The sequence below is a fragment of the Numenius arquata genome, chromosome 15, assembly GCF_964106895.1.
Source record: "Numenius arquata chromosome 15, bNumArq3.hap1.1, whole genome shotgun sequence".
Lineage (NCBI taxonomy): Eukaryota > Metazoa > Chordata > Aves > Charadriiformes > Scolopacidae > Numenius > Numenius arquata.
In genome coordinates, this window is record NC_133590.1 from 8,408,339 (window position 1) to 8,426,549 (window position 18,211).

The 18,211-nt window shown below is 50.8% G+C and overlaps 1 protein-coding gene across 1 annotated transcript; it reads left to right on the forward strand.

Annotated features, from left to right (window-relative positions):
• The first annotated feature begins 1,627 nt into the window (after positions 1-1,627).
• ADRB1 (adrenoceptor beta 1) lies at positions 1,628-4,942 on the forward strand. Its single transcript, XM_074158960.1, has 2 exons — positions 1,628-2,911; positions 4,634-4,942. The coding sequence occupies exons 1-2, from the start codon at positions 1,637-1,639 to the stop codon at positions 4,688-4,690; spliced, it is 1,332 nt and encodes a 443-aa protein (XP_074015061.1). The 5' UTR covers positions 1,628-1,636; the 3' UTR covers positions 4,691-4,942.
• Positions 4,943-18,211: the final 13,269 nt, after the last annotated feature.

The window sequence follows — 18,211 nt, forward strand, 5'->3', positions numbered from 1 at the left end:
GCCTCCCGCCCTTCCCACCAAAGAGGGTCGTGCAGATCCAGCAGATGACAAGCAGCAAAGCGAATTCCCTGGGAACGCTGGGGAATGGTTTGCCAAGCAGCAGGTCCGAGCTGGTGTTTGGCCTTTAGTCAGGGTTAAATAAATAGCGTGTAAATAAATAAATAAATAGCTCCTAGGTTGCGACCTTGTAAATCAAATCTAAGCCTGGAAGGGATTTTTTATGGTCCAGCTGGAACAGCGGAGCAGTCTTAGCCGAATAAATATATATATATAGCAGAAAAAAAAATAACTGCCTTCCAGTTGCTCCCAGACTGCTGTGGGGAACGTTTGGTGCTGCCGTACGACATGCTGATGATTAAAAACAAGGAGAGAGGGGACCGCACTCTCATTTACCCAACAGCTGTTTTACATTATTTTAAGAGGTTTAAAAGAGGAGTAAAACAGTTAAATGCACCCCAGAGTAATCTTCCAGCTTCGGAGCCGACTAGAGGGCTGAGGAAGTAAATGAAAATCCAGCCCAAGTAGTTCCTAGCAGCAGGTTTCATGGAAGTGGATGGGAGCTGGCCAGGGATTTGCTCAGGGTCTGTTATCTGAGCACCACAGCCCCGGGATGCTTCATGTGCTTTATTGCTCATTACCACAGAGCACCACTAATATTTAGAGCAGTTCCTAGATTTAGTGTGTTTTGACCAGACCGGGTGACAGTTTGGCTGCATTTTTAAAAGTCCAGAGAGACCTGTCCCATGCAACAGAGGAAAGCCAGAAACGGGGAACTGGGACTTCCACCTCCCAGCCCTGCAGCAGCTTGGTCTGGCAGAGATGGGGAAGACGGAGCAGAGAGGGCTCACGAAGGGGAGAAGACGTAGCCGCAGCCCCTGCGTGGAGCTGGTGGCATCATCCCTTGAGACAGAAGGTTTTACAGGGGGCTCCGGGGGTGTCTGGGCTGGGGCAGGGGACACACACAGAATCACCGAACGGTTTGAGTTGGAAGGGACCTCAAAGATCACCTCGTTCCATCCCCCTCGCCGCAGGCAGGGACACTTCCCAAGTTCCTCAAAAGCCCCATCCAACCTGTCTTTGAACACCTCCAGGGACGGGGGGCATCCACACCTTCCCTGGGCAACCTGGGCCAGTGCCTCACCCACCCCCCCACCCCCCCATCGGAGTGAAAAACTTCTTCCTGAGATCTAGCCTAAATCTCCCCTCTTTCCATTCAAAACCGGAACCCCTCGTCCTATCCCTACGCTCCATGAGAAGTGGCCGTAGCTTTTCCATGGGGAATGATGCCGATGCGGGCAGATGCCCACAGACATCCCCCCCCCCCCACCTCCACCCCCCCGGGGCCACCCACCCTGCCGTACGGCAGGGTGGGTGGCCCCGGGGGGGTGGAGGGGGGGGGGGGGGGGGGGGGACGTCTGTGGGCAGAAGCTATCGGGCAGGGTGCAGGCAGGGGTGCGGGCAGGGGTGCAGGCAGGGAGGGGCGGGGAATCCCCGCCCCCCCTCCATGCCGATTGGTTGCCGGCGATGGGGCGGGGCGGTCGGGCGGCTCGGAGCCATGCGGGCAGCCCGGGGCGGCGGCGGCGGCGGCGGCGGCAGCGGCGGCGGCAGCGCCGCCTTCCTTGCCCGCGGCTCGGCCATGGGCGATGGGTGGCTGCCGCCCGACTGCGGCCCCCAAAACCGCTCCGTGGTCGGCGGAGGGGTGACGGCGGCTCCGGCGGGGAGCAGGCAGCTGCCCGCCGAGTTGCTGTCGCAGCAGTGGGCGGTGGGCATGAGCCTGCTGATGGCCCTGGTGGTGCTGCTCATCGTGGCCGGCAACGTGCTGGTGATCGCGGCCATCGGGCGCACGCAGCGGCTGCAGACCCTCACCAACCTCTTCATCACCTCGCTGGCCTGCGCCGACCTGGTGATGGGGCTGCTGGTGGTGCCCTTCGGGGCCACGCTGGTGGTGCGGGGCACCTGGCTCTGGGGATCCTTCCTCTGCGAGTGCTGGACCTCCTTGGACGTCCTCTGCGTGACGGCCAGCATCGAGACCTTGTGCGTCATCGCCATCGACCGCTACCTGGCCATCACCTCGCCTTTCCGCTACCAGAGCCTCATGACCAAGGGTCGGGCCAAGGGCATCATCTGCACCGTCTGGGCCATCTCCGCTCTGGTCTCCTTCTTGCCCATCATGATGCATTGGTGGCGGGACGAGGACCCCCAGGCGTTGGAGTGCTACCAGGACCCGGGCTGCTGCGACTTTGTCACCAACAGGGCTTACGCCATCGCCTCGTCCATCATTTCTTTCTATATCCCCCTCCTCATCATGATCTTTGTGTACCTCCGGGTGTACAGAGAGGCCAAGGAGCAGATCAGGAAGATCGATAGGTGCGAGGGCCGGTTCTACGGCAGCCACGAGCAGCCACAGCCGCCCCCTCACCCTCACCACCAGCCCATCCTTGGCAACGGCCGAGCCAGCAAGCGGAAGACCTCCCGGATCATGGCCATGAAGGAGCAGAAAGCCCTCAAGACTTTAGGCATCATCATGGGGGTGTTCACCCTCTGCTGGCTCCCTTTCTTCCTGGTGAACATCGTCAACGTCTTCAACAGGGACCTGGTGCCGGACTGGCTCTTTGTTTTCTTCAACTGGCTGGGCTACGCCAACTCTGCTTTCAACCCCATCATCTACTGCCGCAGCCCCGACTTTCGTAAGGCCTTCAAGAGGCTGCTCTGCTGCCCCCGGAAAGCAGACCGGCGGCTGCACGCCAGCGGCGGGGAGCTGGCCCGCCTGCCCGGGGGCTTCATCAGCACCGTGGGCTCCCCCGAGCGCAGCCTGGGAGGGACCTGGTCCGACTGCAACGGGGGCACCCGGGGCGGCAGCGAGTCCAGCCTGGAGGAGAGAAATAGCAAAACGTCCGATTCGGAGTCCAAGGTATAGGGGGGGGGCATGTGGGGGGCTGCGTTGGAGCCAGGGCAGGGGGAAAGGCAGGCAGGGAGACACACAGGAGCAGAGAAATCCCTGGCAGCTGCCCGGTCATAAAGCTAGTGCCAAGCAAAACTGATCCCTGGCTTAGCGGGGAGAGAGCGGGTGTTTACTTAGGAATAAAAGCAGGTGAACTCGTGTATGAGATACCTCATCCGAAACTACAGCAAACAGGAAACCCACTGACCAGAGAACAAAGAAAATAAACAGCCCGACCCAAAGATAGCCAGCTTATATTTAGGAGAAGCGCTTTCAGAAGGGGCTGTGGCAGCAGCGCCCGTCGCTCGGGTGAGACGTCCCAGGACGGTGCCGGTGGCTGAACCTGAGCATGGAGGTGCCGGCATTTGGCCGCCGAGTTCGACTGCAGCCGGGGTCCCGGCCATCCCCCACCTCGCCCGGGGCTCTCAGATGTCCCCGGGTTTCATTCCCTCAGCCCCAGCACCAGGGCGGGGGGGTGTTTTGGGGAGACGCAGGGTCTGCGCTGCAGGTGCTCCAGGGGGAGAGACCCAGGGGCAAGAGGAGTTTTAAGCTGGGAGTAGCTGCGCTCCGCTCTTCCGCAGAGCAGCCGTGGGGGAAAATAGTAATGAGGAGCACTGGTGTGTTTCGAAAGGGGGTAAAAAAGCCTCAACCCACACTCTCGAGCTTTTTCCCCCTGCATCAAGCAAGCAGTGAGTTATTGTGCTTATCTCCCTCAGCCAGACAATAGCAGTCGGGCTGGGAAACTTCTACCTCAAACTGTGCATATTGTACAGGGGAATAGACGGACCGTGTTTATATTAAACAGCGTATTTACATACCACTAATAGTATTTTATTAAAAAGCGGGAGAGGGGTGGGACAGGGACGAAGAGCCTTCTGCAGCTTGTTCGTTGTAATTACAGATGAACAGGGAGGGAAAAAAACCCTGGCAACAACAAAAATTTACTGCACATTTTTTTTAAAAAAATGGCAGCAAAGCTGGTTTTTTGCACAGTGTTAAGAGTTGTAAAGTTGTTTGAAGATGTTACTTGCACACACGTACACACATGCAAATTAAAAATGAAACAGAGGTTTGAATAACACCAACCCTGAAACTGATTTCTGGTTTTATCTCATCTGTTATAGTTTTTTGAGAGTGACTTCTGAAAATATTATTTTATGAAGGTACTGTAAATATATCCATATTATAAATTAAAATATCTTAAGAGACTTTTATTATTTTTATTTCCAAGTGCCCACGTGAATCTGCTGTTATTTTAGCACTTGTGTGTCATTTCCATTTTCCTCTCTGTGTGTGTTTTATAACATATTTATACTCTGGTGCAATTTACTACTGTGTAAGTAATTGGTCTATGTGCAATAAATACCATTGCAGCACAAGCAAGCGTGTCTCTATAGGTTTTGAAACAATACCTACCTGTAATGGGAAGAACAGCATTTGTTTTTCTCCAAAGATGGCTCAGATTACCAATATAACTCTATCTAATGGCTTTTCCTGACACAGTATTGTAAAAAACGTGTTTGAAACCCAATAAGGTTGTGTTCCTGTTGCACTGAAGTCTGCTGACTTCCCTTAAAATTAATGGCTAAAGACAAGGTGTTTCCAGTCTGATAATGAATACACTCATTTTCTGTAACTATTCCTTTCTAGAATATATTCTTTTTGGGTTTTGTTTTGTTTTGTTTTTGTTAGGAGTACGCGTCTGGGAGTCAGGAGACCAGAATATTTAAGATTACAGAGGATGCTTAATTTGAAAGCTAAAAATGGTCTGGAGTAGAAAGAAATCTCCGTATGTGGTACATGCCACCCCACAAGTAAGTCTACCTCGCGCCGAGGGTGGGCCTGATCCTGCCCAAGCGAGGTGGGCGGTGGGCGTCCCGGTGCCGAGCGTGGAGGTCGGGGGAGACCGAAAAGCAGCCGGAGGAGGCTCGTGCCCTGTAAGGGGAGATGGCAGCCAGGGAGCCAGTTGCGGGACTCCAGACTTTGCTTCCCTCTTACTGTAAAAAAGAAAAAGGAGTTAGCCTCCGAGGGAACGGCTGGGGTGCAACTGGAGCAGGGTCGGACTCTGGGACGGGCTTAAAACACCGCTGAAACCTCTTCTGTGTCACTGGGTGAAATAAAGCTGCCGAGTTTGTAGATCGTAAAGCAAATGGTCGTGTGCAGCGTGGCTTCAGTGTGCTGCCGGCAGCCACGTACTCCTTGGGGGCCACGTTACGATAACTGAATGTTATCCTGCGGGCTGACCCGAGCGAGGAGGTGCTGTGAGCAGAAGAGCCGTAGGTTTGCATCCCTGGTCCAAAAGATTTTCTTCCTTTATTGCTTTATGAAGATGTGCTGTATCCTTGTGGTTTCATAAAGTTTTTCATTGCTGCAATGAATACACAGCAGAGAGAGCAACAAAAAGGCAGTGCAGAATAGAAGTGGAGCCATTTTTAGCTTTATTAAACTCAGAAGTATAGTTAAATTAGAAATCAGCTCCAAGGAAGAGCACTTCCCAAAGTGAGTTCTTTAGGATGGTGGCCAACAGTTTGTTTTTGGAAATAATTTGTTCTTTTTTTTGTTTTGTTTTAAAAATTAAGGAATTTGCTCTTTGCAATTTCTAATTATGTACTTTCAGGGGGAAAAAAAAAGTTACGCTTTTTATGTCAGGACAAAATAAAGGGACCAGAGAAGTACATAATACTTTTCCATTGATGTTACTGGGGTTCGATGTGAGCTGCAGTTAATGATGTCTCCCTTGATAATAGTGAAATGGGCTCTTTGAAACGCAGGGGTGACACCAGATCAGGTGCTAAATGAAGTAGGCTCTGCCACCAAATGATTTTTTTTTTGTTTTTTAATCTAGTTTTATCTGTGATTCCAGCAAAGACAACAGGACGAAAAGGGTGCCCGGGATGGCGATGTCTGACGCCGGCGGCTGTGGCGAGATGTTGGCTGCCCATGTCGGGGTCAGGACGGGATGGGGAAGCAGCATTGCTGTTCTCCTCCTGCGCCTTGGGGATTGCAATGAGCCGGGGCAGGATCCGTCCCCAGCGCCCAACTGGGAGCTGAAGTGGCTGTGGAGCCCTCATCCTCGGCAGGGTGCTGGATCCTGGGGAAGCACAGTGCCTACTGCATGGGGTGGGACAGTCTAATGGACTTGCTCTTCATCTCTTAAATCAGTTCACATACTTAATTTTAACCATCCGAACGCTTGTGTCCTTAGACTTTAAAAAGTGATTAAAGTTCTGGCTCAACAGGGTCCAACTTAGGTGGGAAATTTTTGTCCAGAACTTGTTTAGCTTCTCCTGCTGAATAGCTCTGCTGGGTCATGCTCCTCCTGGATAAGTGTAGTGGCATTGAAAAGGTGAAAGGTAGGATGAGTTTTGCCCGCTGGCCTCAGTAGGGCCAGTTGTGGGAGCAAAGTGGTCAGGATTTGTCTGCCGTTGAGTGTTGGCCAGTCAAGGACCTGCTGGAAGAGTCTGGAGGCTGGCACGTTGAGTCTCTCTGGAGACAGCTAAGATAGTCCACCTGGCAGGGTGGACGGCGGACGCCGGTCCATCTTGCACGGTGTGAAAAAGATGGTGGCACAGTAACGGTGCGGACAGAGGAGGACATATGGCACACACGTGTGCGAGGAAGGGGAGGCTGCTGGCGAGCCGTCTGCCACGGCTCATGCTCAGAACAGGCTGTTCTCCGCCGAGAAGAAGGATACTCTGAAAAGTGTTACGGGGCAGCTGAAATACTCTGGAGGCAATGAGTCAAACACTCCCGATGAATATTTTTTCCTGACAAAAACCAGACATGGATTAGCCATCGGAGCTGCAAGTCAGAAAGTATAGGTGGTAGGCATGCGGCTGCACACGTACGTGGGGGCAGGAGAGTAACAGCAAGGAGCCGCAGGCCTGCAGGAGGGGGAGACACAGGTAAAACAGAAATCCACCCCGAGAAAATTATTTGGCCAGGGTGCCTGAGACTTCCACATGCAAGACACCCGATTCTCAAAGGCGCCGGCTCCACTTTAAGCCATGTTTGCTCAGCACTTCTGAAAAGCGGGCTGCAACTCTCCACACGCTTAGATGGGAATACGTCGGGTGGGAAGCCTGGTTTCAGTTTTCCCTGCGTTGGGGAAAGTTAAGGATGTTTCAGACACACAGTGGGCTGTCGAAACGCCGGCAGAAGGACCTCCCCGCTGGTGAGAGCTGCTCAAAAACACCCCTGCAAATTCTCTGCGCTTGGAGACCGCGTCCCTCAGCATTACCTGGCTGTAGCTCCAAGCAGTAACCGATGAACGAATGAAACTATGTGCAAAAAAATGTGGCTTAAAATTGTGGTCTGAACTGTGCCCACAGCACACGCAGCGTTTGACAGCATCAGCCGGGTGTTTGCGATACAACAGGCAGCGGTTCTTCTGTAAGGCTGCTTTCCCGTTTGGGCATGCACATGTTTTCAAGTATAAGGACAACTTCTTTATCAGCTTTTTTTTTTTTTTTTCTTTTTTCCTTAAACCCTATCTGAAGTGAAGGTTTTATTAATAACTTTTAAGTGGCTATTTTGCAAACCTTCCTTGTGCTGCACACTTTCCTAATTTATTGTAATTTCCCGTCCGGTGGAGTGCACTTACTTCCTTTATGTAATATATCAGCTGCGGGGCTGGAAATTGTGCAGCTATGAACTGAAAGAGCAGACTTTCTTGAGGCCAAATGCGGTCAGGCACCGTTGCCACTGGGAGCAGAGTTTGACCTGATAATCTAATCTTATACAGGGAGAGTATCTCCAGAAAAGTATTGTTACCAGCAGTAAATGACCTCTGTTAATAAAGCTGGAGCAATTAGTCCTATTCAAAGCTGTCAAGAAAATGTTAACTGCTAAACAACAGTTAACGTTGGATAGCTCAAATAATGAGTGTGTTGTTTGCTGGTGTGTGTTAGGTGATGTGTTGGGAAATAATTATCCCTTGACTAGCAGCCAGCTTTGTACTAATCAGAAGGGAGAAGTCATGTTCTGTTTGAAGGATTATACCTAAAAATAGTTCTGTTGCCGCCACATCAACGAGTGAAATGAAGCAAGTTCACGGAGACGTACACACCTTCTTAACATTTCACTTTTCGCCCTAAAAACTCATTGTTCAGCTGGAACTTTCTGTTTGATCGTGTCAAAAGCACTAATATGATCTCCTGCAATAGCGCTAAGCACACTCCCCCCGAGGAGCATTACCCTATGCACCACTGACTCGCTTTCAGAGCCTGCCAAATTCCCCAAGGGCCCAGGAGGAAGTAAGGAGTCTTTCTCTTTATATAAACAATCGCATATAATGCAAGATCAACAATATTTGTGATAATCGTCTCGCAGAAGAAATCGATACGCCTGCTATTGGAGATGTCTGTACGCCTGCCCGCCCGCCCGCGAGGAGCCGCCGTGGTAACAGCAGGGGATTTATTCCTGCAATTCAGTAACTTCAGGCTGTCAAACTGCGCTCAAAAAAGTAACCGAGATGGGAAAAGGATAAAAAAGGTGATGCTGGTGAGCAAACCCAGGGTTGTCATTGTAAACAGCAAAAACCAGGGCATCTTTTGCCATACTATAGGTGTTGCCTTTTACTGGGAAAGTCTTACCAGTTTGGACAGGGATGCTCCAGGCGGATGCACTATAGAAATGCAGGTTAAGGGTAAGGGATAAGACACTTTCCGTGCAGGACTGTGCCACCAAGAGACTGACAGCTGGAACATGCCCCAGACATCCCTAAAAGTTTTTTTTTATTCTCTCTGGATGACAGCAGCAGACTAAAGCACACCTGAGCGCCTTCTCAGCCAATGTAAAGCCGCGCAGCTCCCTGGCCTTCCGTGGCTCCCAGGACACGTGCCTTCCCCATAGCATCTCCCCCTCCCCTCCGAGGGGCTTATGCCAAGTTTTGCAGGACCTGGCCCGGAGCTGTTGTCATCTGGCGTGGTGTGGAACAGGAGGTGCCCCGTGGCACCCCGGGGGTGGCGGAGGGTGCAGGGTGCCGCCTCGGCTGTGCCAGGCGTGCTGGTGCAGGCTGCCGGCCGCACCGCTCCCCTGAGTCATGGCTCCCTCCTGCACATGCCAGGGACAGAATCGGGCCCCATTCTGGAAGAGTGTTGGGGTTTGTTATGTAAACTGGCCATCAGCTTCCTGGTTCAACGAACACTGGCACCTTGGTAGGCGCGATTGCTTTGCAAACGGCCCTTTCGTCTTCCCACCCGCTCAGCTCCCGGGTTTTTCATGGTGGTGTTGCCTTGTTCAGCCTTAGCACCCAACAGCACCGGTTTTTCGGCTGTATCCCGTCAGCAGTCGCCATCCAGATGTGAATGGTACCAGGCGCCAGGCAGTGTTTGGGTTTGGTCACGCCTGCTCCTTCCAGGGTTGATGCTCGGAGTTGTTAATACCAGCTGCAAAACTGGTATTAACGGTGCAAAAGTACTAGACAAATAGGAAACGAGTCCTGGCCCTCAGATCCACACCCTGAAGGAGAAAACAGAAGTTTACCCAGACTTTTGCCATTGCCGCAGTTGGCGGTGCGTCTCAGATGTAATGATATGCCTTTCCTTTCTGATCCTGTGTAATGCACCAAATCCTGTTGTCCTTAATGAGATTAAAGAAGGATTTTCTACTATTTCAGTGCTCCAGCCATTAGCCACTGTTGTGTGTCTCTAGGCAGTGATGTACCTTTGCATGCCTGGCCTGGTGTCTCTCTCAAAGCCATGATATATAGACTTCTTCCTACCAAAATTATTTTGATAATTGGTCTTAAGCTCCTTGGCACACTGCTTTGAAAGGTAGATGTAAGTGTATGCACCAGAGAGGCAATCAGAGGCACTAAGGAGCTCAAAATCTCAGCAGCTGCTGGGTGTATAAATATTTCAGCTACCAACAAGTCATTTTTCAGGGCCAGGCGAGCGCTGCATCCCTTCAGAGGCTGTCAGCTGCCCTCAAAGCGCGACTGCAGAATGCCCTGCCACTGTAAGGAAAAATTGCAGGGCCAGCACAATAGCTCATGTCCAAAGATTTGCCAGATGGTAAAATTTAAACAGTGCTTGGTGGCCAAAATTTAAAGAGCACTTGTTAAGAAGAAGGAATTCTGGCAGGATTTCCTAGCAGGGAAGGGAGAACAACACTCAGGGTTAAAGCTTCCACATACAGATGAAGAGGTCCTCATTGACTGGTCCAGCAAGAGTTACAGATGCCACTGGCACCCAGTGCAAGCCACTGTGGTGGGCAAGTGCTGTCTGCCCCAGCCACCCACGGGGACAGCTGACGGTGTCCCTAGCCACCCCCCTCTGCTCCCATATGGATGCATAACGTGCCCCGTTCTCACCTGTGTCGGAGGGGACCTCCAGAGGTATCCTGTGACACCAAGGTGTGTGCCAGCCTGCGTGCCCCCTCGGGGCTTGCCGACCCACCATTGTGCTGGGGAGGGAGGAGAGCTTCCTCCGGGGCTGGAGCAGGTAAACTGGGAGACGTCCCAAAGAGCTCCCATTGTTCCACAGCTCGCCCGCTCGCTCGCCGAGCCCGCCTTCAGCAAGGGGTGTTTTGTTTGTCCGCTCTTCCCCTAAATACTCGCTTGGGAGCCGTCAAATAAAATCACAATTAACTTGCTTACGACAGGAGGCGCGGTGCGGGATGCGTTCCCTGGCAGGCAGCTGCCCTGGCTGTGCTATACGGCGGCAGAGGCGAGGGGGAGGCAGGACGGCTGACGGGGGGACCTGTTGCTCACCCCACCCCAACCAAAGCATCACAGGTACCCTGGCAGGTTCCCATCACCAGGCTAGGATGGCTGCACCACCTGTGCACCCAAAATCCCGGATCCTGACACAGGAGCATCCGATCTGCTCACGAACCAGCTCTGCTCACATTCTCGGGCTTTTTGGAGCTTTTATGTAATACTGGGCACAAAGTGGCTGCTGCTGCAGTAATTGCCAGTAACGACAGGTATTGTAACGCTGCTCTAAACCACCCTGAGAGCATCCATGGGAGAGATTATGTTCCTGTTTTGCTGCCAGGCGGTTCCCAGCTCGCTGGCAGCAGCGTGAATGCAGCATCAGCCCATCCAAGCCGGGGCTGGTGCTCTCACTCTCCCCTCCACTGCATGTCCCACTGCCCGGAATGGCTCTGCCGCCTGTGCAACCTCATGGGCAACGGGCTCCTCTGGCTGAAAACCAACCCTTTCAGAAAAGGTTTGTTTCAGCTGATCCACACAGGTTGTACAAACACAGGTAATGGCACGAGGGGCACAGGAACGTGCAGAGTGGCAGGGCTGAGATTGTGTTGGTGGCAGCCCTGATTTGGGTCCATCGCTGCGATCACAAACCTCATGTCCGGCGGTGATGCTGCAGAAGCTGAGACCCAGAGCAGCACCTTCTGGCCTGTTGTTTTGCCTGATCTGTGCTGGAAAAGCAGGACTGGCCACCTAAACCTTCCTCTCTTCAAGGGCCACGCTGAATATTATCTTCAGAATGGCTTAATGACTAAGCTGTTAAACTTCTCATTGCACGTGAAAAGTGAAAGAAAAAAAGTTTTGTACAAATATTGGTGCAATAGAAGAAAAATGTGATTTAAGTCTGATTATCTGCTGCGTAGCTAGACCGCAGTGAAAAGGACGGGGACAGACTCCTCAGCTTTTGGCAGAGATCTGGGCCAGGGGAGCTGAAAGAGCAACTCAGGTACCAGGTGACAGCACGAGGCTGTCCCCAACTGCAAGAGGGTGACATGGCAACGAGGGCATTGGAAAAATAATTCCCCAGGAAGAGCAGCTCTGTTTGCACGTCTTTGTGTGGATCCCAATGCTGACGGGCACCAGTGAGATGTTAGTGACTTGTGAGTAAACCCCACCGTGCGTGTCTTCTGCTGGATGATGTTTAACTGCTTTTATTCCTGTGCACTTCGCTCGTGTGGGAGGAAGGAATGCGGTGATAAATATGCTGGAATAATTTCAGTGCTGGATGGTTTCCATTAATGTATTTCTCATTATGTAATGCTGCCATCACAGTACAAAATCTGTTAAGGTGCCTTTTAGGAAGACGGAACATTTCTATGTAGCCATAGTTAAGAAAGCTGTGTTGTAGAGCAGGCTGGGCTTTTATCAGATACTTGTTAATTGCACTGGATGTGCTTGGGCTTTTGCATGGTATGGATTTCTTTGCCCTTACGTTATGAGGCACCTCATAAATTAAACGGTTGATGTTGTCAAATGCATGCCATTAGCACTCTCAGCAGATAAATCCGTTCGGTGGCCTCAGTGGAGTCTATCTCAGGACCTGTCTCCTGATAACGCCCTGGAAGAAGAACAATGGTGCTCCAAGCTCCCAGGGACCTCCACTGTTCAGTTCTGCGCTTCAGAAGAGAAAAATTATCATTATCTGCATGGCTCAAGCTCCCTTTGAAATGCAGTTATTTTTTACTCATACATTCCAAGTATTTTTTACGTGATATCAGCGAGAAACTTGAAACTCCCTTTGAGAAGAGAAAGATTTCCTGCAGCCCTACTTCTAAGGAAAATGGATAGATCAAGTAGTAAAGTTCAATGACTTACTTAGCATTAAATAAGAAAGAGAATAATGAATTGGATTTTGTGTGCCTGTTTTTCCTCTGCAGGGAACAGTCAGGCTAATGGATTTGCATTGCCTTCTGCTTCTGTTCATCAGTCTAGGTGAGTTCAAAACACTGCTGCCTTTTTGTGCTCTCCTTTCCCCACTCACTTGTCACAACATCAAGTATTTGGAGCCTAGCAAACGCATGGGTTTGCTACCATCAAGGCTGTCCTGACCGGTGAGGAAAACATGCGAGGTTAACCCCCTACATCCAACGATGACATGTGGCCTGCTGTGTGGACATCTGTATTTCATGCTAGATAGAGTAGGCAATTCCTTACTTAGGGTGGACACTAGTTTCCTACTATTATGAGCTCAGGCTTTAACATCGTTCAAGAGAGACATTATTTCCCTACTGGGTTCACCAAAACCTGGTTGGGTCTCCGAACCCCTCCTTTGTTTACGGCCTTTGCCGAGCGCGCCGTAGGGCTTTTTATTGGGGAAGGAAGGGAGGTGGTGTAGGAGGAAACTATTACAAAGCTATTTAACATAAACAACTTTCTCATGTAAACTCCAAACACCACTTGGCAAGGAAGAGGTTAAAGCTGGGGGGAGGACGGGGGAACTCATTAGGGCAAAGATATAAATAGCAAGTCGGGAAGCCTGGGGAGGGACACGGGGGAAGGGGAAGCGATGAGTTGACCCTAGATGGGGTGGACTGCCTTGGCTTGCTGAAAGCCCTCTGCTGCTCTGCCCTCGGGTTTGGATCTGGGTCCTCCCTGTGGCACGCCAAAGTGGGGGGATGCTGAGACAGAAACCCCACATATAACTGACCAGGGGTCGCATTTGATCAAAGGTGAACCTGAAAGGTGCTGGGGTCACCTGAAGACTTTCTGTGGAGCCAGAAACCAGTGCTGGTCTCACCTGCCCTTCCTGTTCCAAACCTTTGATGGGTCCAGCAGCTCCTTCCCAGAGCCAGGGAGCTGCTCTCTGCCCACTCGGATGGTCGGAGCAGGATTTCCGTTTTCCTACCAGCCTCGGTGCCTCAGGCTTTCTGGCCTGTGTTTATTCCAAATGGGAAATGCATAATGAGAAACTGTTTAAACAACTTAAGGTACAAGGAAACTCACTGGAGTAAAGTCCAACGTTACAATTTATTTCCAAGGAAATGATGCACTCTCCAAAAGGACTCCACTCAAGTACTGCAATTTAAAGTTGTAGGACAATTGCTGGCCATCTTGGGTGCTGCCTGCAGCCTCATCCAGGTCTGAGCATGGTACACGGAGTGTGCCAATATTGTTTGTACTGCTGTCTGGTCTTGCCACCAGCAGCCATTCATCAGTAGGTTATTGCAGATCTTTGCACGCAAGCAGATGCTCAATGTGGGTATAACTGCTGGCGAAGAGGCGCCAGGCAGCGTTTTATAAACTCTGTGCCAACGGATATGTTAAGATATACACAAATGTTAGTGAGGGCGTTTCCTTAACAATGTTTTAAACCACCCATAGCAGCTATGTGGACCACGATGACAAAGTGCAGGAAGTGACCAAGCGAATGAGCATCTTTCCCATCCCCCAGGCTGTAAGCAAGGTTGGTACCCAGGCACATTTGAATGCCTGAGGTTCAGGGAGAGTCTGGCTGTTAGAGCTGTCCTGACTGTTGGTTTATTTGCATGGGTAGGTCTGGACAGCCTGGTGCTGGTGAAGGAAAGCCCAGGAGCCACCGAAGCCCCGGAGGAATTCTCTTGTTCTATTTCCAGCCCTGCTTTTTAAGATACAAAGGGCTTCAGATCAGATGCATTTCTGAAGCTTATCTGTGTGAATATTTGACTGCTTATCCAAACAGAACAAAAACCTTCAAGCCTTCTGAGGTCCATCCATCAAGAGCCTTATCTCCCCATGTCACCGCTTGGCTCCTGGCCGCTGCCACTTGGAGCCTCTTTCCACCCGGAGCTCAGCTCTGGCCACCAGCTCAGCCCACCATCTCCCCTCTCCAGGCAGCTCCACGGCATTATCCAGGGTCACCTCCTTGGCTCCCTGCCACTTCAGTGACGGCCTCTGCATTGCATGCAGGAGCAGCAGACCTGGGCTGCTGATGGTCTACAGCCAGCCAGCATCCTGATGGGCTGCATTTGTACTGCTGTATCGCAGCCCATCATTTCCGTTCCCCACGTACGTAGCCATCTGGGCTATGGCCACAGCCATGACCAGAGCAGAGCACACTGACTCTTCTTGGCCCCAAGAAAGGAGAACATTTGTCTTTTTAAATGAGATATTAATGAAGCTTGGAAAAAGGAAGGCAGTCCCCTCTATCTGAGGTTTAAAGACTGAAATATCCAAGAAGAATATTTCTGATCCCCTGTCTGGTAAAAAGATTTTGTAAGAGGTTCCCCAGCTGTTGGGTTGGGGAGGAGGGGGCTGTCAGCCCTTGCCACCTGACAGCCACTGGTCCCCTCTGGCAGAGGCATCCTCATGGCTGCAGCCAGGCTGCTGGAGATCTCAGATAGCACCCCTAAAGCCCCAAGGTGGGCTCTACCCTGAGTAGGTGAGTATGGCATGTGAGCCAGTGAGATGCAGGAGGAGCATGGTGAGCGTGCAGGGAGGTCACCAGCATCAGCGGCCCTGCGGAGGTTCCTGGCCAGGCAAAACAGCTGCATAGTTAGTCTTATGCCCAATTTATACAACGCATTATTCAGCCTTGTCAGAAGAGCCTTTGCAGTGCTTGGTTTCAGGGCCACAGGATATTTCTCGCTTTGAAGCTGAGCTGGCACAAGAAGTCATATGCAGTCCTGCCGTCCTGTTAAAGCCGTGGCCAAAAACAACAGGGTGAAGACTTTGGAAAGAGCCACCCATCCACAGCGTAAACGAGTTTAAATGGGGACCTGGCTGGCTCAGGGCTTGAGAACAGCTTTTAAGCACATCAGAGGCTGAAATCCTGTGCACAACGGTGGGGATCAGAAGTCTCTGCTCCTTGGTACCACCTAGTCGTGGCCCAGATCTAGACAAGCTTCATCATCAGGGTGGCTTTTTCCAATGAAGACCATTTTCCTATGGTCCTTTTCACCGGAGACTCTGACCTGTGGGCTGTTGTTGCTTTCCTCCCTGTGGTTTTAATTTTTTTCTCTGTTTTGATAGTTAGAAGGGTAAAACTAATTCCCATCTCATATATCACAATGAATTTGACTCGATAGCAAGAGGATAAATCTACTTTTCATACTGTGGTGTATTATAAGCTATTTATAAATGTCATATCACTTAAGGGTCATCTTCAGGGTTTTAAATAAAGTTTTAATTTAAACATAATTTTCCAGTGTTGACAGATATGATAAATACATTTTTATTCCAATAAAACCTAGTTTCAACAATGTTTTGCAAAAATTGTTACAAGCTAAGGATTATTCCCCTGATCTTTTTGCTTTGTTTGTCTCTGTGTTACAGTATTTACTTTAATGTTACATTCCATTATAGAAAAAACATCTGTGACTACAGTAATTTGTTTACCAAGGTCTCTGCTTTAGGGATAGGAGGATGCTTTTGAAGAGAATGATGGAGAGAGGAGTTAGCTTGTGTCACGGAGGCCTTGGGGCAATCACAGCACCTCTCTCCACCATTAAGGGACACTGCCTTCCTTACAGCTCCATGGTGGACTAACCTTGATATTCAAGGCAATCCCAAAAGAAAGCCAAGAGGGCACAGTGGGGCAGATTTCATGTCTGGAAGGTGAGATTAAACAGAAGACCTCCATCTACAGGAGGGTTGCATTCCTGTTGCCTGAGCTACCCATCCATTGATGAGCCGAGTCCCTCCAAAATTTCTCTGGACATTCTCTGGTTTCCCTGCTTTCCCCATGTAAACAGCTCTGAGGAAGATCTCTTTTTCTGCAATCAGATGTTTTCATTCTGCAGTAAAATAGCTCTCACATCAGCTGCCATTGTATTGTGGATGCAAACGCTGCATAACAGAGCCCTTACATGTTGTGAGGTGAGTGGGTCAGATCCTGTGCTTGAACAGCAAAAGCACAAAGAACGATGAGCAGGGAAAACAACTTGTTTTAAAGTGCTTTAAAGCTGCTGTTTATCTTCTGCACCCTGCAGCTTACAGCCTGTATTTCTCACACTGCCTCCCCATTAGACAGTCAAACAAGAGATGATGCTATTTGGAGAGCAAGACTGTGTGCTGGAGACTTGCAAACGCTGGTGCTTGTATCCACATGGACTGGCCTCCACCTGCGAGGAGACCCCAGCTGCTGGGCTGAAATACCTGGGAAAGGGGCAGCCAGAAGGGGAGGGTGGTCTTCTTCTGGTGGGTTGCCATGTCGCCTGGGCTGCTTTCATGGTGATACCTAGAGGTCGTCGTCCAGAGCGGCCAGCTATGATAATCCTTTCAGTGGGAACAGGTGCTGGAGGATAATCCTGCTGTTTTTCTTGGTTATGGCTCGCTTCAGTCGCTAAGACTGAGCAAACAGGATTATCAAAGCAGCCATTTGGGAGGTAAAGTGACTGCTGCTGGGTGTCCATGGCTCTGTGGACATGTGTTTCCAAGGCAGATGCTGGCTTTGGTGAGCAGCCTGCCCCAGTGAAGACATCGGGGGAGTGGGGGAGCCAGTGGCACTGAAGGGCTTTTGCTGGCCGGCTCTTGCCGTTCTTGCTCAGGTCTGTGTTGTGCTGCTTGGGAATGAGGGCTGGATCCCAGATGCAAAGCTCTCTACAGCTCTCCTGCAAAGATGCCTCCCCCAGTTGTGAGTGGGATGGAGACTGCCCAGCCATGGAGTAGCCAGGGGTATCGCCCCAAAACCTGGGCTGGGCCAAGGCACTGGGGAGGGAGGACAAGGGGTAGCAGCTCCAGCCGGGCTGCCAGGTCCACCCTGGGGAAGGCTTGAGGCACTGTAGACCACCATTGGGTTCACAGTGAACCAACCCCTCCCTGTAAAACTTCAGAGCAAGTCTGCCCCTGTGTAAGTACAGGCTCATGCTTCCAGCAGACTTACAATGTATCATCAGGTTTTATTTTAAATCTCCAGAGTGCTGCACTCATCCATTTCCTCTCAGTCCTCCTCCACCACTCCTAGGGACCAGCACGGGCCATGGTGACATTCCTTGCTATGCAAAGTCAGTGCCTCTCTGTTGCTGTTTTACCACCTTTTGCTTCTGCTGATAACAACCCATGACCCCCCTCTACCCCCTGGCAATTCCCTTCTCCACCAGCAAAGGAGGACAATGTTTAAGGTTTGTGGCACCAGCATTTACACAGCATCTGCACAGACATCTCTCCACTCCCCTGGTTTGCTTTAGGACTTAGCTGACACCTGGTTTTGGTAACAGCAAAGCAATCAAGTTTGGCTTCATGGTTTTGTGGCAATCTTGGCCCAAAGCTGTTTTGAATAACATGTTGCAAAATAAGCATACGTGTACAGAGACGAACACCAAACTGCAGGACTAGGAACTAGAGATGTGCAGCTCAGGAAGGGTTGTTAAAGCTCCAGCTTGTAGCTGTGCTGATAAGGCAGTTTCCAAGAAGTTGCCCAGCCCTTAAATTCTAGAAACTCCCTCTTCCCAGGTCAATAACCTTATATGGACTGAATCCTGGTGTCATCCTACAAGCAAACACGGTCCAGGCAGGACCTTGTGCCAGTGATAGAAGAGAGAAGAGAACCTGTGTTGCTAAGAAGGGTTCCAGAAGCTTTCTGGCACAGAGAATGAAAACAATCAGTGAAAAGCACGTTTGGTAATTCTGGTAGTTTGGGA